General features: G+C 47.0%; 1 protein-coding gene across 6 annotated transcripts in view; it reads right to left on the reverse strand.

The window, feature by feature from the left end:
* Nucleotides 1-472: 472 nt before the first annotated feature.
* The window catches only part of PPP2R5C (protein phosphatase 2 regulatory subunit B'gamma), a 132655-nt gene continuing 109864 nt past the window's right edge, over nucleotides 473-23263 (reverse strand). For 3 of the 6 annotated variants that reach the window (XM_082647300.1, XM_082647302.1, XM_082647301.1), the window contains 5 exons: nucleotides 17935-18105; nucleotides 16406-16533; nucleotides 15627-15728; nucleotides 13593-13665; nucleotides 473-2935 (listed from right to left, as the gene is read on the reverse strand). In XM_082647300.1, the coding sequence (XP_082503426.1) occupies nucleotides 2804-2935; nucleotides 13593-13665; nucleotides 15627-15728; nucleotides 16406-16533; nucleotides 17935-18105 (606 nt within the window). In that variant the 3' untranslated portion in view covers nucleotides 473-2803. Of the gene's footprint in view, nucleotides 2937-8195; nucleotides 8319-13437; nucleotides 13666-15626; nucleotides 15729-16405; nucleotides 16534-17934; nucleotides 18106-23263 lie in introns of those variants that run through there. The other 3 variants (XM_082647304.1, XM_082647305.1, XM_082647303.1) reach the window with 3 other exon arrangements.

Raw genomic sequence — 23263 nt, forward strand, 5'->3', positions numbered from 1 at the left:
ACAGAAGGCTCAGCAAAGACGTGGCTGTGATGGACGGCAGCGTGGGCGCCCAGCCAGTGTTGAGCGAGGGACTCCAGCCGGTATCCCTGGCGGGGCTGCCCTGCCCCTAACTGTCGCCGGACAGAGATCGGAACCGGCTTGCCCAACACCATGGCTAAATTTAGCGTCATGATGAGCAGTAAAATTCACATGTTCTTTATTTAGTCCATATAATACACCATTTGTAGAGTTTTTTTTAAAATTAGATAAAAGAGCATATTAAATGGCAAGTGTATGAAGTTTCTCTTCATAAACAATGTCAAAACAAAAAGTTTTGAATTACAAAATGTTAAAAAATACGTAGGTACTTAACATTTCACTAAAGCATAAAGTTACAGATATTTTCTAAAGAAAAATAATTGTGCCACTTACCTATTTTTGCTGTTTCTATGAACTTTTTTTATTCTGTACATAGGACATTTTGTACAAAATATGAAGTCGACATTTTTATTACTCATTACCATAAAACAAAGGTACAATGTATGTACAATATTAAAAGGAAGCCATACTAAAGCTGCACTAAAAAGACACTCGGAATAGTGACATTTCTGATGTACAGATACATTTCAGAAAGAGTGAAGATGCCAAACGCAGAACTTTATGAAGAAAAACAGTCACCAGTTTATTTTCAATGTAGTACTTCTGAAATCAGTTTGGTACAGAATAAACAGTGTATCTATGTAATAATATGTCAGTTGAACAATTAGCACAGGGAATCTGAGTACTAACTAGGAAAACTTTCATAGGCCAAAATATTAAATAATACTCTTGTCAAAGAAAATTAGTTTCTCTCAAAACTTTTTTTTTTTCCTCCCTTTTTGGTGAATGTTTGTCTTCAATAAAGAGCAGAAGTAAAACCTAGACAAAAAGATGTTCTTATCCGTTGAGCTTTCCACATCACCCAAACACTGGTATTCTGCTTTTTCCCTAGGGCAAGAGGAGAGGCTTCCCAGAAACCTCTGTCACAAACATAACTGAGAACATCCAAACCAAGTATATCTGAGAATCTATCAGCTAAAGACGGAAGTTCAAACAATGGTTTATCAAAATACATAAGACGCTGCTTTATACAATAAAAAGCACCCTTTTTCCCTCAAAAGGAGAAGGCATCTAAACTTTTTTTAAAGGATAAATTTCATCATGGTGAAGTGGATGGATACTTCCTGCTCACAAAGAGGGCTTCTCCCCTTTCAGCCGGGGCAGCTTCTAATTTAGCACTTGCTTGGAACACCAGAAATCCCCTCCCTCCAAATGATTTTCCTACAGGAAACAAGGAAATAAACATCATCAAAGGGTTTAAGTGAAACCAACGGGCAGCAGGTACCACAGCTGCACAGGGAACCACGTCTGCTTCTCACAACGTCTGAGTGGATTCCCAAGACCTCAACTGAAAAACAGATCCTGAAAGAAGCCACGTTTTACCTTTGATGCATCAAGACATTTAACATCAAGTTATAGAATCTTATGCCAGAGACAGAAGAAACTAGAATCACTGGTTTAGAGCAGCAGTACGCATCTCAGATAGCTTTCAAGCAGGATAAGTAAGTCAAAATACTGGCCACCCGGAGAGAAATAAAGAACAAAGCGTTAAGTTTAAAGATTTTTCTCCTCGTGCTGTTCCATGACAAACAAAAAGCTGAATCCATGCAAGGAAGCCTGAAATATTCAGCAGCACTGAAGACCGAGGAAAACTCAAGACGCTGTATTTTCCTTATGAGGCGTCTATTACGTGCGCTCTTTTCAACAGAAAGAGACTCCTTGGAAGCCATCGCTGCTGCCGCCTCCACGAAGCCCTCAGGGCCACACTGCGGGGAGGGGGGTGCCTGCCCACGGCGCTGTTCCTGCTACTTTTGCCCAAAGGCAGCGGTGGCCTGCATCAGGCCCGAGAGCTGGCCTCACTCAAAATGATCTCGTCCTAATTTTCTACAAAATGTGGAATTCTCAGAGAATATAATTTTATTAATTGAAGAGCCTTGTTCAAGGGCAACAACGTGTAAGCAGAGAGAAATCATTCTGCAAAGAGTAAAACACGAACGCATCACTTTAAAATTCCAATTCCAGTCAAGAGAAAGCTCTTTTTAAAACAAATTTCTCCTACGTGCTCACTCCCGGATCCTGGTCCTGGACCGCAGACTTGGAAATATGGCTTTAGCGATACGCAGAAGCAGCAGGACGTGGTACGCGTGGCATTGGTCAAAGTAAAGCAGGACCTTAGGAAAAGACAGCGGCCGGGGACTGTCGTGTCACTTTCCCAGTTGAGCGGTGTTGGAATGATGACAGCAAGGAACCACTTCAATGAGATTAAAAAACAAAAACCACCCAAAAAACCCCAGAAAGAAACTGCTGGCATTAACAATCACGTGGAAACAATCTCAAGGGTTGTAAAGTCTTAAAAATAGGTAATACTTGTTTAAAGCGCTCCTTTGATTTGAAAAACACTGATGTTACCATTGGACCACCTATCTTAAATGATCGCGAATTCCATTTGGGGAGAACGTGAAGATGATGACTAGGGTGCTTTCCTTAGCTCTGATTTTGGAAAACCGGCTTACTTGGGACCGTGCAGGGGACACCATGGGCGGCATGTGGCCCTGGGTGGTCACCATTGTTTGAACTCCTAGTCTCGAGCTGAGGCGGAAGGATGTTATTGCCTACGGAACGGGGTTGGAGAAAGCTTTGACTTGAGTGTAACTGATTTGCATGGCACACAGAGCGTGTACTTTCTACAGACCGGAGCGGGGCTGGCGCGCGCACGGCGTCGGGGCTAGCGCCCGTCCTGGGGGACCAGCTCGTCAGCACGGCCGTGGGCCTCCAGGGCGCTCTTGGTGTGCAGGTCCTGGGGCAGCTCGGACTTGCGGCGCACCAGGGGCCGGTCCTTCTTCAGGTCCTTCTGTGCCTGGAATAAAAACGCACGGCGTTGGCTACAGACCCAGCGACCCGGAAGTGTGCTCGCTCTGCCCTGAGCCAGCGGTGCCCACACTCAGCGCCTCCCTGGGGATTTGGAGCACACAAAGGGCGGGATGTCTCTTATCACCCTCATTAACCAAGAACGCCTCATTTATTAAGAGTAACCCAAGGACGGCGTGCATGATATTGGCATTGTGGTCTTCTAAAATGAGTAGTTTTGTACAGAGCATCGAGTACCGCTATTTTGCAAATTCACCAGTTTCAGTAAATCCCGTAAATGGTAAAATCTTCCTATTTCACAAACTGTTACCGAAGTCAGTTTATGGCTATGTCCCTTCCAGAAGCATTTCAGGAAGTTGAAATTTCCCTTGGAGGTAAATAAAAAGAAAGAATGAATAACATACTTAAACTGGACTCGAAGCCAATAAATAACAGGTCTAAAACTTCTATCAAATTTGAAAAAAGATACTTAAAATGAGAGGTATTAAATGGGTCATGTAGGGGGAAAAACCCTCTAGAATTCAGAAAAACTGTATTTAATGATTTGTATAAAATTTCCTAATAAGGGTAAGATATAAGACTCCCACTCCATTCCATTTTTTTCCTAAAGTTAGGACATTTTGGTTTTACTCAACAAAACAAAACAAAAACAAACACCCCAAAACAAAAAACCCTACATGAATCCCTTTTTGCATGGGGATTTAGAGATCTGTGTCTGCAAAGAAAGGCGGGGGGGCCCTGATATGGGGCGTTTATACACCGAAAGTGTCCATTTCCAGGCATAATAGTTAAACAAGTTATTCGGTTTTGGAGTAGGGCCATTGCAGCAATAGCAGTATCTTTGAAACAAAACAACGAGCCACCTATATCACCTAGACACAGCGTCCAGGAAGCTGCCAGCACATGAGGAACTTTAACCAGAACCCCGTCTTCCTTTCTGTTTAGTGTCTCCAGCAAAGGGGAGATTATATTTAATGAGAAGAAGTTACGTTTGTGGTGGTGGTCAAACTCCTACCAGAAGAAAACCTGTATTAAGTCAATCACTTGACGACAGAAAGAACGTATCCCTAACCACTCCTCACAGCACCCAGCTTGCCAACATCGGTGGTACGACATGCAGAGTGTAATTCTCTTTGCGTTAATGAAATAGCCAAGGCCTTGCAGACGCCATGTATGAAAAGTGCACACTTTTGCAGAGCTAATGTTTCTTAGGGTTCTTTGCAAACTTGTATCTGACAACCTCAATAATATCAAGGTTTGTAAGGAATTTTCCATGACATCATTTTAGGATTATTTCTAGAACTGTTATTTGAATATTAACGTTCATTTATGGCAAAGGCAGGAATTCTGGTAATTTTCTCCTGGGAACTAATGTAAGATGCCTTCAGGACAACCCCGCATGTCAGGAGACTGTGGAGGCCCCTCCGTCCCTGAGGGGCTGCCTGTCACGGTCACAGTCCTTGTAAGAGTGGTCTCATCTGTGGAGCGTGTTTGCCTTCGACCAATGCAAAACTCAGAGGGAAATTCTACCCTGAATTTTATGTCCATTCCAGGTGGAGCTGTAAAACAAAGCGAAGTGAAGCAAAACAAAATCAGGCCTTTCCCATACTTGAAATATTTAATAAATGCTGCAACAGGCATTCCAAAGAGAAGAAACATTTTGACAGAAAAATGCCTGGAACCAATAAATGCAAGTTGAGAAGGCAAACATGACCCCGGAAGCTTCTGGAAGGACAGAGTGTGATGGACCCATCTGAGCCTTTCTGCATAGCCATTTAAAACCAGTGTGTAAAGCAGAGAGCAATTTCACAAGCGACAAGGCGGGAAAAAAAAAATCAGAAAAAGGGGAGGCAGGAGAGCATGCAGACGGTCCCTCTAGACGAGTGACACTGGTGGAGGGATGTGTGGGCCGAGCATGCTGTTGACGGTGGGCAGACAAGACAGACGGACACGCTGCCCCAGACGCCCCTATGGAGGTGCGAGCCGGAGAGAAACGGCCTCTGTCTGCAGCAAAATGGCAACGCTGAAAGGCTAAATCTATACAGTAAATGGGAAAACGACATCGGGGTGGGTCATACAGAAGAGCGCACGTTTTACTACTGAATTTAGGACAGAACTCATCAAAAATCTCTCGAGGGACCAGATTTCTTTGTCTTCACCATCACAAGCTGGAATGACAGGGAAAAAAGGGAAAATACTTCATGTACATAACATTGTCAGTGATTTTCCTAAATATAAAAGCCTTAAATACACTTCTACGTACTGAGTAAGGAATACCTTCACTTCCCACCTTCCGTCTTTCTACACCTTCCTTAACTGCATGGTTGACACTGCTTTCCTCCCGACCGACTGTTAAAAATGAGAATTGTAAAACATTTTAAATGTCTCTGATATAAATGTCATTCACATGAATGTTACTAGTTTATTTTGGAGGTTCTATATAGGGTTACACAATCTTCTCAAAAGAAACCCAAATCATGGTTCCGACAGGTAAATAGGTAATTGAATTCCTCCACAAAATTCCAACCAAGTACATTCCATTAGCATTAGGGTCTCCTCTCCCGGTTCTCCGGCAACACTGTCGTTTCCCTCACATGCATCCCGAGCCCACATTCGAATCATTTCAAAGAAATGCGGGATTATTTTGATATTTGGGGGAAATTCAATTGACCAATAGAAATCTACAGTAAGTCTTGAAATTGGGTCGTGTTAGTCTTCCAACTTTATTATTTTTTCAGAGTTATTTCGGCCATTCTAGGTCCTTTGCATTTCCATGTGAATTTCAGAATTAACTGGTCTATGTCTTTCAAAAAAAGAAAAGTGCCTGTTGGGATTCTGACTGGATTGCGTTAATTTTGGGGGAGAACTGACGTCTTAATAGCATGGAGTCTTCCAACCCAGGAATGTGATCTGTAGAGATCTAAATGTTATGGGTAGGGGGATGATTTTTGTAAGAATGTCAATTACACAGAAAACTCAGTCATACAGTCTAATTTCAAAAGTCATGAAAACAAACCAGCAAACTGAAAGAGCTCTCCAAGCAATGTCCTGTCTACACGTGGTGTCTCACAACTAATGAGGAGATGACTACAGAGGCTGCTTCCTTCATAACTCCTGCAGGGAAGGAGGGAGACACGCCCTCCTCCAAGGGCCGCTGGAAGATCGGCCACCACGGAGATACTAGAGCTGACTTTCAAAGGTAGTCTTACTCAAGATGAGAATGCTATTTTAATTTGCGTTCCTTCATCTCCTACAGAGTAGGCCCTAAATCAGAAACCACAGGTCCATAGATTACGTAATTATGTAATACGTTCATTACATTTTGGGCATAGTTTATTCTTTTCCTAGCTTTAATTATCAAGTCCAAGGATGTACCTACCAAAAACAAAAATCCTCCAACCCTAAAAATATTTAATGTGTAAAGACTGGCTTGTTAGACATCAGTTTCCTTTTCTACGTTGTACGGCCCGAGTGACCTAAAGACTAATATGTGGTCACAAACCCCGGGCAGGCTTGCTGGTAGCAGGGACCCTGATTTTGATTTCCTCTGACCGCCTTCAGTAACGAGGCCAGTGTTCACGTCTTTTAACCCACCTGAAGCCAAAACATCAAAATGGTAATCAAAGAGGTGGCCTCAAATTCCTTTCCAAGTTTAAAAAAAAATTAAGAAGTAGGAAAACTAACACCCCAGAGAAAGAGGGAAAGATAAGGATTTTCACGTTTTTTATTCAATCTGTTCACTGCTAAGAATATTGCGAGGAAATTATGGAATCCAACTGGATGAAGTAAAAAACGAGTTACTGCTGTTCTTGCACTGTATGTTTCGTGTTTGCGTCCACCTGCTTTTATCTTAACCTAAGGCCAAGAACTAGCCGGGCAGGAAGGGGCAAGGACGGGCCAGTGCAGGTGCTTTACTCTGGAAGCACCAAGGGAAAGGCAACTGGCCTGGCGCTGCCTGGTCGGAAGACGATGCCGGCCACATATGGAATCCCAGATTTCCTAGTAGCCACATCGAAAACGTGAAAAGCAACTGATGAAATTTATTTTAATAATATTTTAAAAATTTAACCCAGTAGATCCAAAATACTATCATTTCAACATGTTGTCAGTAACAGAAAATTATGAAGGGGATGTTTCTAGGTCCTTCCCTCACACTAAGCCTGGGAGCTCCCGGGTGTGTTTTGGGCTGCAGCACGGCTCAGTGCAGACGGCCACATGTCACGTGTGCCTCAGGGCTGCCGTGTTGGGCAGTGCAGTCTGCATGGTCTAGAGCCTGTGCTCTTGGTGATGCCTGATCCTGTCTGATCAGGTGGGGAATACAATTTACTTGAGTTAAAAACAAGTAGGTTAAAAAAAAAACCCCTCTCTGTCTGAGCTCAGAATGACACTATCATCTAGAAACCATCTGCATTCAGTATGCAGTATAATTTTAGCCTAACTTGTTACTTTTCAGAATTGTAGTGCTGGATGTCTTTAGGAATTCTTAGCTCAAAGGGGATTAAAGTTTCAGAGTCAGAAAGGGCCATATCCCCAAATCCAGTTAGCACTTTATCAACTGCAAGGATTGAGAACAGGAGGTACAATCAGAGACCTACAGCAACTGCGAGGCTCCTTATACGTGGGAACTCCACCCACTACCCTCTTTAAAGCCTAAATCGCAAAGGTTCCCCATTTAGCGATAGGGGCCTTTCTTTGGATCGGTGGTGATCTAAATATGCATCGCCACAAAGCGGAAACAAAACCACTTGAGTGTGGGTATTGCGTGAGGGTCCTGACAGAGCCCTGACCCTGGCACAGGCCTGCGAGGCAGCGCGACCCTGCTGTTGAGAGGATGAGGGCTCTGCCTGATGTCCTGGGGCCCGGGGGCCGGCAGTAACTGTGGAGAAGTAAGAGGGGCGCCTCTGGGCCAGAGCAGAAGTCGCACGGGGGCAGAGCGCGCAGAGGGGGAAGACATCACCGCAAACCTTTGAGTCTTTGCTCTCGTTAACATCTGACTGCAGTGAAGAATCGGGATTATTACTGTTAAAGTAAATGAAGAAAGACATTTCAGGCACATACTTAATCCTTAAAAACTGTTTCTACTAATTTGATCTCAGATATATGGATGAAACGTTTCCTGTAAGATCACCACCATGGCATTTTTCACTTTAGCTTATACACAGGAGGCACTGCTGTCTATCACATCACTAAGATCACAGGCACGTCTTAAGCAAGTCTCTAAGGAGCGCGCCCAGCGCAGCTCTGTGCACTTTTACCTGGCGAGCCTCTGCGTTCACTGTCTTTCTCAGCATCTGCACATCTTCAAATAAAGGCCCATCTGTCTCCACTGCCACCGGAAGGCTCATGGTGCTCGCTTGACTACACACTGCGTACTGCAGTGCAAAGCGCGGAGTCACTCTCGGTCAGGTCAGCGCTCAGGGCTCGGCTCCGGGGCTCCTGGCCCAGGCCACCCCCCGCGGCCCCTCCTGAAGGGAGCCCACGTGCAGGGAGGTGCTCCCTGCCCGGCCTACACCTGCAGCGCCTGGGCCCCGGGCATCGCCTCACTCCAGACTGTCCCAGCCCCTTGCTGGGCAACGCCCCACCCTGGAGCCTCCAGCCTGCTGACTCCCCGTGAGCCTGGATCTGGTCACGGGAAGCTTCCCGTGGAAACCTCCAGCCCCCAACCTCTGCGCACAGCCTTGCCCTCCTCTATCTGCCCATCTCGGCATTTTCCAGACTCGCCTAAACCCCATCACCGATCACACCCTTTTACTCACAGCCTCTCTGCTCTCCTCCCAAACAACACAACCCCGATCGGTCCCACAGCTCGCACCTCACTCTGCAACTCCGTGGCCGGCCCTGCGGGAGGCCTGGTACGCCCACGTGTCAGTGGGGTCCCCTTGGCTCCGCTCCTGTTCCCCACGGGGCGCCCTGGGACTCCACTCTCTTCGGGGTCTGGGCCAAGTCAGGCCCTGCTGTGAGCAGGACGGGTTTCTGACTTTGTTTCTGTGAGTGGGACGTGGGTATGAGATCACTTTGGAGGTGGCTGTGACGGCGCGGGTGAGCTAAGGCACACGGAAGGCCCTGACTGTCCTCAGCATTTGGCGGCCACTCTCTGTGCGTCTGCCGCGAGCTGGGCGCTATTCCAAGCACAGCCTGTAAAGTGTCTGCTATGATCCCACTTGGCTGACGGGAACGCTGAGGTACCTACGCTAACCGCGGGGCCCCAGGCCAGTGAAGGGGGAGCTGGGGTTCCGAGCCACAGCCTCGCACCCCTTCCCCCACGCCCTGTGCCCGGCTCGTGCCCTCCTGGCCACAGCGAGCCCCTCTGCCTGGGGCCCCGCGGCACCCACCCCTACGACCCGCCTGGCCCACCACCTCCCTCCTGCCAGGCGTGCGAGCGACCAAGAGGGCCGCTCAGCTCTCAGCAGCCCCTCCTGCCCCCGACCCCTCGGCTCACCCCCGCGGCTCTGGGCCTCGCCTCTCCGACGGGACGCCGGGCACCAGGCTGTGGGTGACCGCTCTGCGGCCACGCGGGGGCCACCATCATCCCTGAAGCTGCCCCTCCCTGCCTGTGGTGCCGGCCGCCCCCCGCTCCTCTGTCACTGCTGGGAAGACAGTCTGTACCCCTCCTCACGCCCCGAGGGTCTCGCCGACCCTCGCCCGCGCCCCCCCGACCCCCCCACCGGCCCCCGTGGCTGCCTGGCCCAGCCTCTCCACCACCCTGGGAAATGCGCCGCTTCCTCGCGGGAGCCACACCCTTGGCTCTGTTTCCTCCACCCGATGGGCACCTAGGCCCCCGCGGCGCGCTATGCCTGCCGCCCCCCCGTCAGCCCCGTCCAGCAGCGGCATCTCCACATGTTTCCCCAGGAGCCCCCGAGTGTCCGGAAGAGCTTCCTGAGCGCAAGCCTGCCGAGGCCACTAGCTCTGGATGACGCTGTGACACCTGCACACTGTTTTGGGCATAAAACCCACGGGTCCTGCCCCCTCTCCAGCTCTGTCCCTGACACAGATCACACCCACCCTCCCCCATGAGTGACGCTCCGTCTATGAGCAGCTCGGTTTCCCAGTCGCCCCTTCCCCTGCCTTGAGTCCCCGGCTGGTTAAGCCCCTTAGGTGAGCCTCTAAGAGGCTGGCTCCGCCTCCAGGGCGCCCAGCACTCTTGGGGGCTAAGGTCCTGGTGCCGCGGGGACGCCTCGCCGTGGCCACCCTACCCTCCAGCCTTCCTTTACGTGTCTCTAAAGGCGCGACCAGGCCTCTCGCCAGCATTGCCGGCACAACCCCCAGCGCGTGCTATCATCCGACCGCGCGGACTGGATTCTCTTTGCTTCCATCCTGGCTCCCCTCCTTAACACCTGGGGCCGTGTCTCATTCTCAGTTTTGTTTCCTGGGAAAGCGCATTTGGGACACGCAGCTGGCACCCATCTGCCCAGAGAGGTGGTGACCTGCTGGGCGCAGGGAGCTGGGGTCTGCACGGCGCCTTGCCCCCTGGGGCTCAGCTGGGCGGGGCAGACAGAGCAGAGACACTGCAGTGCTCGGGCGGTGGTGCGGGATCTTCAGCTTCGGCCGCACCAAGAGGACACCAGCGCTCTACACGGACCCTGCCAGCGGCCGTGCCTAGAGCAGTGCGGGCTCCAAGGCCCTGCTGGGGCTCAGGGCAAGGAAGAGTACGCACAAGGATGCTACAAAATGCCTACAGGAAATCGATGTCACTAGCAGGCTCGGGGGCAGAGGATTCTCACTAGGAATAAAAACCTTCCCGAGGCTGAAGGTCTTGACAGGTGAAATAAGGAAGGCCCGTTTCCCCAGAGAGGCTCATCTCCCAAAGGAAAGGCAGGCAGCCAGACTCTGTGCCCTGGGCCTCCTAGGGCGTCGTCTTGTCATTGCAAAGGGGCAGAAACACTGAGCCAGAGCCACACTTAAAATTCACAGAAGTGCCTTGTCTTCATTTCACATGATCCCCACAAAAGGGAGACAGGAGCGAAACTGTGACATGGCCTCTTTTGGTGGACTAGGAAAAGCGTATTTATGTTAGAAATCCTCACTACGTTAGAAATCTTCACTATTAAAATCTTCACTTAAAAAAAATTAAATCACATTAAACATTAAATAAAAAAATTAAATAACATGAAAAAATTAAACCGCCACAACTGCTAAAACAGACACAACTCAAATCCTGAAGGACCACAGCTTTCCAAATCCCAACCGGCCTAAACGGGGACCTGCTTTCACATCTCCAAGCAGACGAAAGACTTAGCCTGTGAAAACACAAGGGTCAGCATCAGGAAGACTTCTAGGTACACGCCAGTGAACAGAGTGAGGGATTGGGAACCCACCTAAAATAAGGAAGCTATTAAATCATTTCTCAAAACGGCAGATTTGAGATGGGGAATCGGGCTTCAAAAACCCACCTACGTGTTTTCGTTACGGAAGTGGCACGCAAGCTGTATTACCCACAACACGATTTACTTTTTGCTGCTGTTGTAAATGGCAAGCAACGACTACAATTTAGAAAGGACTCGAGAGAGGGTGAACAGCGGGTACCAAGGCCCTCGTTTCCACTTGGAGACATTAGCCCACGAAGTACTTTCCGTTTCAGACACTGCTCGGTGGACTGGAGCATGCGGACAGGACCTGCTGGGGTGTGGTCACAGACGGTTTTCACACGCAGACGCGAGCAGGACGGCGCTCAGGTCAGAGCGCCACAGCACAATGCAGGGGTGAGCGCAGGCAAAGCCCACCGCACTCAGGCTGTGGCCCGAGACATTTTAACACAGAGCAGCCAAAGGAATAAAAATGTGATGTAAGAACACTTAGGAAAAGTTCAGAAAAAGAGAAATGAGGACAATATATATTTTGGAAGGAACATCTGTTACAGCACAGCAGTGGGGCCAGGCCACCTTTGCTAACACAGTCACAGCCAGCTCTTCGCTTGTAATGTAAGGCTTTATGCGATTTTCTATGAGATTATTCCTATTTTCCAGGTAAAATAAATAAAATCAGACACTCTGATCTGTATATAGTTTACATGTTTTTCAAGGGTGTTGATTTCAAGGGTGTGTGTGACGGGGTCCTTGACGACCCTGATTGGGACCCGTCTGCCCTCGGCACGGGGCCGTCTGGACAAAGTAAGACGGCCTGGGCCCCGTCGGGCAGGGTCCATCCACCCACTGCCCCAGACGTATGCTTTTACTGTGTCTTACAACAAACGTCAGTCAGTATTTTAACCTCACGTTCAACATAAATTCTATTCTTAAGAGTACATACCCAGGGGCTTCCCTGGTGGCGCAGTGGTTGAGAGTCCGCCTGCCGATGCAGGGGACAGGGGTTCGTGCCCCGTTCCGGGAAGAGCCCACATGCCGCGGAGCGGCTGGGCCCGTGAGCCGTGGCCGCTGAGCCTGCGCGTCCGGAGCCTGTGCTCCGCAACGGGAGAGGCCACAACAGTGAGAGGCCCGCGTCCCGCAAAAAAAAAAAAAAAAAAAAAAAAAAGAAGTACATACCCATAGCTATCTACCTAAATTAGCTACTACACAGTTTCACATGCTATTTTCACATAAAATAGCATTTCTGTGTAAGAGCATGGAATAAAAATGGTTAGAAAAACGCCAGTTACTTGTTTCAGGTGGCATCAAGGACATACACTTAAGGATGTCATTCAATTTTCCTATGGTTTGTGTCTTGATTATAGTTTTATCAGAGGAAATACAAGTCAGTATGTTGTTATTTAGGTATTAACTCTGTATTCATGTATCACTTTTTATTAAACATCAGAGAGATTGAAAACCCACATAGCAACTGAGATAATAATGATTTATGCATACCTCTCACCAAAGAAAATAAATAGATAGCTTGTAATCTGGTTCACTGTATTGAACCTTTCAGGATTTTAGGGGCAGCCGAGTAGCTTTCCTCAGAAAGTAAAATCTTTTCTGGGGAGCTAAGGACGGCCTGAGAATTCTTAGTGTGGCAAATGATTTTCAGTGATAATCGGACAGGCACATAGCATCAGAAAGAACGTCTGTTGGGACAGGGCTCCAACCCCCAGCCCCTGGGGGTCAGCCCGAGGTAATGCATGGGGGGACACTGCTTCAGTGCTGGCAGTTCCAGAAGACACGTCATTGGCGCCCACCTGCCAGGGCGTGCTGGGATGGGAGAAAGGATTAGCGGCTAAGATGACGGAAGTCGGTCACCTTTTAACAAGAAAGGCTCAGCCTGCAGAAACCTCATTTTAGGAAAGAGGACATTGACTTCATACTTAAATCTATTTCAAATCTAATTTCTTTTCCTTTAGAATTAATTTGATATTAAAAAGAAAGGAAAATATTGTTTGAACTACAGCATCTATGACATTTGAGAAAGCAAATTACAATCTTGGCCCAAAACAGAGCTTGTATCCTGACTTTCTTTTTACCACAGTGTATTCATAAGGTTCGTATCTTATTTTAAAAGCATAATAATAAAAAAAATGTCAATTCTGTGGTAAAAACCTTTGTGGGGCAAAATAAGTACTTGTACAAAGTTGAAAAGTATTTTTATTGCAGATATTTTCATATACAGTGTTAGTGAAATTGATTTCCCTCCCCTCTCACGATGAATCCACACTCCTATCTCATAGAAACATTCAAGTTACACCCTAGACGTTTTCATGTTACTCTCTTTTTTAGTACCTGGGGGTTTGCTTTGGCTAGGTTTTCTATTTTAACCCATGCTTCTTCTCGTTCTTTCATTTTTAGCTTCTCTCTGAAAAATAGCAAAATGTCATCGGTGTTAGAGAAAAGAATCAAATTCAAGAGAGAAAATGTTAAGGGGGAACGTGGCCAGCAACACAACACCTATTCCCCTTTGTCACTGTCTGGTATTATTCCATGTACGTCACAGTGGTGACCACAAGGTACATAACGGGAAAAAAAAAGAAACTGGGCTTAGAGGAAAAGAGTTAAAAATATAAATACACCAAAATTTTAACATGTCTAAGAATTTAAGCTCTTAGAAACACTTGCACAAGCACATCTATGTCTCCCTCCTTCCCCTTGTTTTGTCGCTTCATCACAGGACATGTATGATTTTGGTGAGAAGCTTACATACCCATGAAAAGTGAGACCACACCTTAGTGTGAAGGAACCAGGTGAAGACGTCCTTACGGAGGCGCAGCCTGTACGTCCACACCAACAAGGCACATGACCTTCAGCACATGACTTGTCATGGGACCGACTCTTTTTTTTTTTAATCTAGTAAATGTGCTACATGATCTTTAAGGTCCCTTTCAGAAATGGGATGTTCCACGAAAGAGGATGCGCCGTTAGAAAAGCCCCGATGTTCACGTATTTCACACCTGGACACTGCGTTCAGCTGAGGCAGGAATGGGCTGGGCAGCCCGAAGGCTTAAAGAGCCCACAGCCGGGTTCCCTGTGCCCCTTCCTGCTTCATTTGTCACTGTCCCTCACACACTATGTCTTACTCATTTGTATTCTGCTGTCTTTCTCTTTCCACACCACCCAGAATGTAAACTCCGTAAGGGCAGAGGTTTTTGTTTGTCTCATTCGCTGCTATGTTGCCAGAACCCGTAACAGGGCCTTGCACACAGGTAAACGCATACTGTCTAAGGAAAGAACGTGGCACTTTGTTATATGTGTACTGTAATTTGAATTACATTCATTCAAAGTCTATCTACCTCGGCTCCAAGTGACAAAGAATCAGATCTGCTCACAGTCCACACCTGACTCTGAAGATGTGGTTTTGATAATTAATGAATCATACTGTTACGAGCATAGCCTAGGGACAGAGTCATCTAGCACAGCGGTCCCCAACATTTTTGGCACCAGGGACCGGATTCGTGGAAGACAATTTTCCCATGGACTTGGGGGTGGGGGAGGGGATCGTTCAGCTGGGAATGTGAGCGACTGGGAGCAGTGGGGAGCGATGGGGAGCGGCTGGGAGCGGTGGGGAGCGATGGGGAGTGGCAGAGGAAGCTCCTCTCGCCCTCTGCTCACCTCCTGCTGTGCGGCCTGGTTCCTAACCGGGGTTGGGGACCCCTGTTCTAGCCTGTCCCCGGACAGATGTGGGTTCTGAAGTCCTCACAGCATGAGAGCAGGGCCCTGATTTTGTGAGGGACTCTGGCACTAGATTCCAGAGAACACCCGAATTTATGGAGATCAACAAATTAGAATAAAGCTATGCTGGATGAAGATTCCTGCTCTTTCATATAAACCTTACAGGATACAGTTCAAATTCCTGCCTGACAAACGTGAAAAATGACTACACGTTATTGCCTTTAAGTGTCCCCTGAGAAAAGCAAAGACCCTGAAAGTTAAATTCGTGACTATACATGCACTTTCTGCAATGATTAAACTAGTAGTGTAACGGAGAGAACAGCTAACTTTTTTTTTTTTTTCCTGGCTGCACTGTGTGGCTTGCAGGGTCTTACTTCTCTGACCAGGGATTGAACCTGGGGCCACTGCAGTGAAAGTGCTGAGTCCAAACACTGGACTGCCACGGAATTCCCAGAGAATAGCTAACTTTAAACATGTTTTCTTTGAAAATAAGTTATCATAACAAAGTTTTAATTTGCTTTTCAAGTACAAAAGGGCTGATTTTGCTTTAAAGTGAAGAATACCTTTTTAGGACAAACTAATGGGAGAGGTTTTTTAGAATTAAGGAAAAAAAAATCCTTGAAAGAATAACTTCTGAAAGGAGCAACTTACTTCAGTTTCTCTGCTTTAAACTGCTGGGTGCAGTCATCAAATAGTTTTTGGTTCATCTCCATGAAGAGTTTCAGCGCGTTGTATATCAAGCCATGTATCGTCCTGTAACGAAAGCTTCATGTTGAAACTCAGAATGCTTCATCTCTTTTGATCTGTCTCCCTTCCCTCTTCCACCACAGACTGTTTCCTCTCCCGACTTATCAGCCCATTTCAATGGCCCACATTTCACAAGTACCAGTTCAGCAGAGAAAATGACATGGCATCCATACTGACTGCTAAGGTCTCGGGAGATGACCACTGAGTAAATCAGTCTGTTCATCCTCAGCAAGTGAGAGAACAAAGGAGAGAAGCAGGGGCAGATGTCAAGAGTCCTAGTGGTGTTTAGGTTACCTGCTCTTCTCTCTGGCTCCCCAGGGTGAGTGCCAGCAGGGCTCTGGGGCCCCCGCGTGTGGGGTGGCCACTGTGTCCCTGCAGGGACTGAGTCCTGAGGTTGTGACAATCTTTAACTGTTCCGGAGGGAACTTAAGAGGCGGCCCGGGAGATGCTGCTCCCGACCCCACCCGGGATGAGATGGGAGGCGGGGAGTGAGGCAATACGCCCTACGTGGGCTCGGCACGGGGATAAGGACGTGAACGGAAGGCCAAGACACAGCCCACAAAGAAGTCAGCGTCTTGTGTTTTAACTGATAGTCAGACTTGGATTCAATCACAATTGAAGTATCAGCAAAATATGCAAACTTTAAAAATGGCCGGATCTGACGGCAGCCAGCTCTCTCTTACTTGTTCCAGTGGGTCTTTGAGTTGCGGTACAAGGATGGAAACATGATGGGCAGGATCTTGGCTGCATTGTCACTGATGAGACTCATGATGTACTCGTTATTCCAGTAATACAGCGCTCGCTCTGCCACCTGAAAGACGGAGGGCATGACTGCTGTTTTTGATGATCAAAGTGCTCTATTACATATGTAAATAGCAAAATGAATTATACTGGATTGGAAAATTATTATTTCTACAAATTAAAATACTCTACAGACGGTAATCCTGAAGAGCCTTCAACAGAGAGGCAGATGATTTCCTGTCTGTCAAGATCACTGTCACTCATTTTTTCATGAGTTCAATGAACATTTCGGCTAGACATGGGCTAGATGCCGAGGAGACAAGTCAAACGAGTTCATTTTACCTATCCGTCAGCCATCCACCGCCCATCTATTACGCGTCTACACCACGGGCAGTGCCGTCTGGCACTGAGGATTCTGCAGTGAACCAGGTGAGGCAGAAATCCTTGCTTTCGTGGAGCTTACGTTCTATGGGGGTAAACAAACGATGGGCGAATTGTCTGACTTGCTAGAAGTGTTAAGTCGTGTGGCGAACAGCAGCAGGGGACGGGAGGGAGTGCTGGCATGTGTGCGGAAACATGGCTTCCGCTTAAAATGGGTGGTGGCGGAGCCTGTCCCTGCAGAGGCACTTGAGGGAGGGGATGTGAGATGACAGCAGGGAGGGCAGCAAGGGAACACGGGAGGGGCGGAGGCCACCGAGGCGGCCAGTTCTGAAACCGCCGGCAACGCAGACATGGATGTCAGCTGTGCGGACACATCTCCCCTCTCCCGCTGGGCTGCCGACTCCCTGGTGACTGTGAGGCTTTGCTCCTTTTGTGCCTAGATTTCTACCCTGTTCACGATGAGTTCACAACAAATACCGTCTCAACGATACAAAAGGATGGGGTCCCCAATATGTTAAAAGAAGGCAGACAGGCTGGAAAAGCCACTGGGGATGATGACCTTTGAAAGGGGCTTGGAAGGTGTGAGGAGGAAATCAGGAAAAGTGGGAAGTGGCATGACCGAGGCACCTCTCACACAGGAATGTGGAAGGTACAAGAATCAGAACCATTACTGTTTTTTAAAGCGTAAAGGGACGCAAACTCGTATATGTCAGAAATGAAGAGCTCATGGAGGGAGGGAACGCAAAGCTAAACAGTTTTATCTTCTCCGTGAGCATCGACCACTCAAGTTGTGGAGAATAAGGTTGTGTGCGTTTGGGAACCCAGTGAACAGAGAGCCAGAGGTCGTTTACAGAGAAGCTGCTTTTAATTACTCTTATGGAGAAACACGTTTTCAGTGACAAGGGGGGACGAGGTGCTAGAGTGTATTTTGTAGAGCTGAAGTCTCAGGATCTTACTCTGAAATTCACTGAAGCAAAAGCTTGAATATTACCTTCAAATTACCCGAGAAGCAAAACATGACCAGCTCCACACCGCGACCTACCAGCTCCAAAGGGAAGTGACACGAGCCCACCGTCTCCGGGCCGCATACCTGAAAGTGGGGACTGGAGACACACTTGGCTAACTGCCGGAAGAGAGGCTCCATGATCTTCACAAACTCTGATGGTTCAATGACGTCTAGAATCTCCTCTAGTTCATTTAGGAACATGACTTCTTTTGGGCTGTGAGTCTTTGGCCAGTACTTGAGGAGTGCCATCACCACCTACGGAAGAGACAACACAGTGTGACGCCCTGTTTCCTCAGTAAGGCGCCCCCTCTGCAAAGCCACAAGACAAGGTGGCGCTTTTTTCCTTGCAGAAGGAACAGTGATTCAGTAAACTAGAATGTAGGTTTTTTATAATTAGAGAGGTAGGTCTAATTTTATATACTTCAGAATCACAGTTTTAATTTATGTGAACCACTCTGATTAACTACCATCTCAGTAAGAGTCAGATCCTTAAAAAAAAAAAAAGAGGCAGGTAGGAGAGTTCAGAGAGAACAAGACCAGTGGAGAAACACAGAGCATGTGAATTCATATATATATCTTAGTGTGGAGACATATACACAGAGGCACAATTGGCTTCTCTCTCAAATTAACTGACTGTTCATATATATTTGTACACAGACATACATACACAGTGTGCGTACACAGTGTTTTCAGTCATGCTAAAACACATCGGAAAGAGAGATGTCAAGCACTGATGCTAGCAAGCCCTCTGTGTGTGGCCACGGGCGGGTGCCCACCCCTCGGTGCCCCACAGCCCTCATCAAAGTCTGGGGGCACGAAGACCCTCGCCCTGGGGCTGCTGAGAAGACTTTATTACTAGACCCATGCACGTGCCTGAGAAGTTGCTGGCCGCAGCGAATGGGCGGCAGCCTGGCCTTGGCTGGGGCCCCACCCAGAGCAGGCCCATGAAGCCGCTCCCTGCGAGGCACGTCTCGTCAGGCGGCAGCAGCCTCCCGGTTGGTGAGTGCTGGGCACTGTGTTCCCTGCCCATCAGACAGGCAGCTTCTGCCGGGCAACCTTTCTGTTATCGTGTTCCTGCAGTTCCCAAACTTCCTACCAGTAAAGGTTCTTCACCCAAAATATCAGATTTGGAATGCAGATTAACAATACCCCTGAGAGTTTAGCTACCTACAATAGTACAGTGATCCAAAACACTTTGTTCGTATATGTAAAGCACACACACATACTTGCACACCTAACTGTACAACTGCAACCGGTTACTTAAAGCAGCTGTTTAGCCTTATCACAGCGATCTCTGGACCCGTCATCCCGGCCCCCGGCCTCAGGACTGCTGTGAACACCACTGCAAATGCTCATGCTTCCAGATTGGTGGTGGTTTCCATGCACTAGTCATTTCTGGCTCTGCAGATCATGCCAGCTGTGCTCACAGGCCAGCCTGTGAGTCCTCACTGCGGTTAAAAACAAGGGGCTTTTCAACAACATTCATTTAGGACGATTCTATCTTATGCTTTTGACCTTCAGGCTCCTGGATAATCTTTTATATTTTTACACTTTATAAAACTCCAAAATTTACTCTAAAAGTGCTCCTAGTTTTGAAGTCTGACGTAAAAATTTATGACATGACTGTCTTTAAAGAGAGATTATTGGACTTCCCTGGTGGCGCAGTGGTTAAGAATCCGCCTGCCAAAGCAGGGGACACGGGTTCGAGCCCTGGTCCGGGAAGATCCCACATGCCGCGGAGCAACTAAGCCCGTGTGCCACAGCTACTGAGCCTGCGCTCTAAAGCCCGCGAGCCACAACTACTGAGCCCGCGTGCTGCAACTACTGAAGTCCACGTGCCTAGAGCCTGTGCTCTGCAACAAGAGAAGCCACTGCCATGAGAAGCCTGCGCACCGCAACGCAGAGTAGCCTCCGCTCAGCGTGACTAGAGAAAGCCCACGAGCAGCAACGAAGACCCAACACAGCCAAAAAATAAATTAATTAATTAAAAAAAATAGAGATTATTTTTTAAAATGCATCATTTAATGATTTTCCTACTTTTTGCTCAAAACCATTTAACAGGTGTTTGGGTACCTACTAGACACTGTGTATTGGCATCACTTTTAAGAACACAGCAGATGCAAATCACGTCACAAATCCACCATTCCTCGTCATTTAGCAAATGGAATTTTATTAGGAGAAATACATTAAGCTGTGAACTACAGGACACAATTGATTTAGCTGTTTGATGTCTCTGGAAAAGGTATTATTTCTGGAATCAGAGGTATATGCTGGGCTTACTTTTCACACTATTTGGAATGACCTATGACCAATACCCAACGTTTCAGCTGCTTCCGAGGGTGCCTGCATTTTGCAGAGTGGGAGTCCGCTCGGGGAAAGCTACTCTGAGCCAACAATGGCTGCTTGCGGCTGGGCGCACTTCAGGATTGAGCTTTCCTGGGGAAACCCAATGGGCGGCCTGCTCCCGGGGCGGGGGGGAGGGGGTGGCTAGGGCAGGCAGGCGAGCCTGGCGTCCCAAGGAGCCCCTCTCCCGTCCTGCAACACCAGGGAAAAAGGCCACAGAGTAAAACTCAATCAGCCTCAAGAGACAGGTGGGTGGAAAAGTGTTCGACGTGCCCAGAAAGCTCTTGGGCACTGTACAACGTTTACAAATAAAAATAGTAGTTACAGGTTACAGACAGGAGCAACAAACGTCTTTTAAACGGATCAGACTTTAAAAATTCCCGAGCCTGGACACACACAGACTTCGGGGTGCCACAGGTGCAGGACCACGAGACGCACGCGTATGCCGACTGCCCTTCCCAGCACCTTCGCGAGAGCTTACACCTTCATCTAATTACCTACATGCCTTCGATGCTGAAGTAAGACAAAACGGGCTTTGTGTTGTCATAATACGTGAAGTTTCAAAGGAAGGAATTTACTGAGGCGAGGCTCTGAACATTTTTAATGTGCAGAAAATTCATCTGCCTTCTGTAATCCAGAGAGCAATTATGTTACCTCTGCTGCAGGAGATCAAGAGATGAAGTGGTTCTGGGTGGAAATATTGGGGACTGGGCGTAGGGGGCTTGAGGTAGCTTTGTGCTCGTGCCGAGTCAGGGTTTTCTATCTACCACTGAAGATGGAAGGACCCCACCGAAGCCAGCACATCGTCTCCTGCCTTGTAGCCAAGCGCAGTTAAAAGCCCTCACTCCTGCGAAGCTGTATTAGCGTTATTCGTGGGAATTTATAAACTTTATCGGCTTTCACATTACTTTCAGGTGGAAGACAGAAGAGGGTGGGATGCGCACACTGAGTCTTGCTGGAGCAGGATTAGGACCAGGCTCTGACAGACGGGGCCGGGGGACCGGGACCTGCAGGGAGTGGGCTCGGGGGGGGGACCCTTAGGCCGTGAGAAATGTGGGGTAACACTCGGTGAATTCTTTCGCCACTAGAGAGTATGAGAAACATGCACCAAGAGAAATCATCGCAGAAAACCGCACACTCTTTCTCTCCTTATTTTTGAAATCGGAAGAGGGCAGGGTATGTGTTAGGGTTTCTTCACATGGTACTTTAGTTTGGAGAAGACCATCAAACACAGATAGGAATAAGGATGTGTCACCACTGAAGAAAAATATTAAAGAGGGCTTTTTAAATTATCAGTGTCATCTCATTTTTCTTTCCCTATCTGAACATGTCTTCAGTTTAGTAGGAGCATAAAATAACACATCCTCACCCTAAGTTGGAGTAAATACTTTGTGTGATACTGAAGTCTGATAAGATTTGGTACATTTTCTTGGGGGCTTCCAGAATGTTGGACAGAGTTGAGGCAGAGGCGCGAGGAGACCCCAGGGATGGGGTACGGGGATGGGTCACTCTGAAAGGGGCTGCAGAGCAGGGCAGCCTCCATCACCTCCACAGGCAGCAGCTGAGGGATATGACCAGGGGCTTTTCCTGAATTTTGGGGTGCGATGGGGGAGGCTACACATAGAATTTAAAAGCTTAAAAAGAAAGGAGAGATCAGAAGCAGTTTAATTCAAGAATACAGTATTAAGAATTTCTATTTTTTTTAACTATAAAAATTAAAATTTCACAAGAAACCTGTAAAAGACCACTAAAGGGACAGGAAAGACTCAGGAATTACAATATTTACCTTTTCTGGTCCAATAGTGACTTTTAAAAGAATGTTCAAATGTTTAAACTAGCATCTAATACTTCCTGCTTTGTTACTCAATAGTAAAAACAACCCAATTAAAAAATGGGCAATGAATTTAAAGATATTTCTCCAAAGAAGAAACACAAATGGCCAACACACATGTGTAAAGATGCCCAAGGTCACTAGTCATTGGGGAAATGCAAATCAAAAAACGCTCACTAGGATGGTTATAATAAAAAAGAATGGAAAATAACAAGTGTTGGCGAGGATGTGGATTAACTGGAAGCCTTGTGTACCGCGGATGGGAATGCAAAATGGTGCAGCTGCTGTGGAAAATGGTATGCCATTTCCTCAAAAAGCTAACCACACAGAATTACCATATGATTCAGCAATCCCACTACTGGGTATATACCCAAAGTGACTGAGCGCAGGGATCTGCACACACATGTTCATAGTAGTGTTATTCACAACAGCCAAAATGTGGAAACAACTCAAATTTCCATTGATAGATAAATGAATAAACAAAATGTGGTCTAGCCATACAGTGGAATACTATTCAGCCACAACAAGGAGTGAATTTCTGGCACACGCAACAATATAGGTGAACCTTGAGCAAATTACGCTGAGTGAAATAAGCCAGTTACAGAAGGACAAATCCTGTATGACTCCACTTACGTAAGGTATCTAGAGCAGTCAAATTCACAGAAAGTAGACTCGAGGTTATCAGGGGGAGGGTGGAGGGTAAGTGGGGAGTTACTATTTAATGAAGACAGAGTTTCTGTTTGGGGCAATGATAAAGTTTTAGAGACAGTGGTGACAGGTGCACAACAGTGTGAATGTAACTAATGCCACTGAACGGTACACTTACAACAGAAAATTTTGTTATATAGTATATTTTACCACAATTGAACAAATTAATAACCTAATATATCAAAAACCATTGAATCATACATTTTTTTTTTAAGTACAGCAAGTTATTAAACAAATACCTTTGATTTTTCTGATTTTTGTCCTGGAACAGGAAGAAACACCAAAAACATTTTAATGCTGAGGACTAAAACTCCAAATTGCAAGGTGCAAGATGGTTGGTGAGAAGTAAACAAAAGCAATTGTACACCATCATATGAAAAGCAGGTCACATACAGAACAAAATTTGTTCCTGTACTATATCTACTAATTTAAATCATGATGCTAATAATTATCAAATTACTACTAAGTATTTTCTAAGGATATATTATGTGTATAGGACTATATTCTAGGCTATATCCTAATTCCTGATTG

The sequence above is a fragment of the Grampus griseus genome (genome assembly GCF_964374135.1).
Source record: "Grampus griseus genome assembly, chromosome: 2".
NCBI lineage: Eukaryota > Metazoa > Chordata > Mammalia > Artiodactyla > Delphinidae > Grampus > Grampus griseus.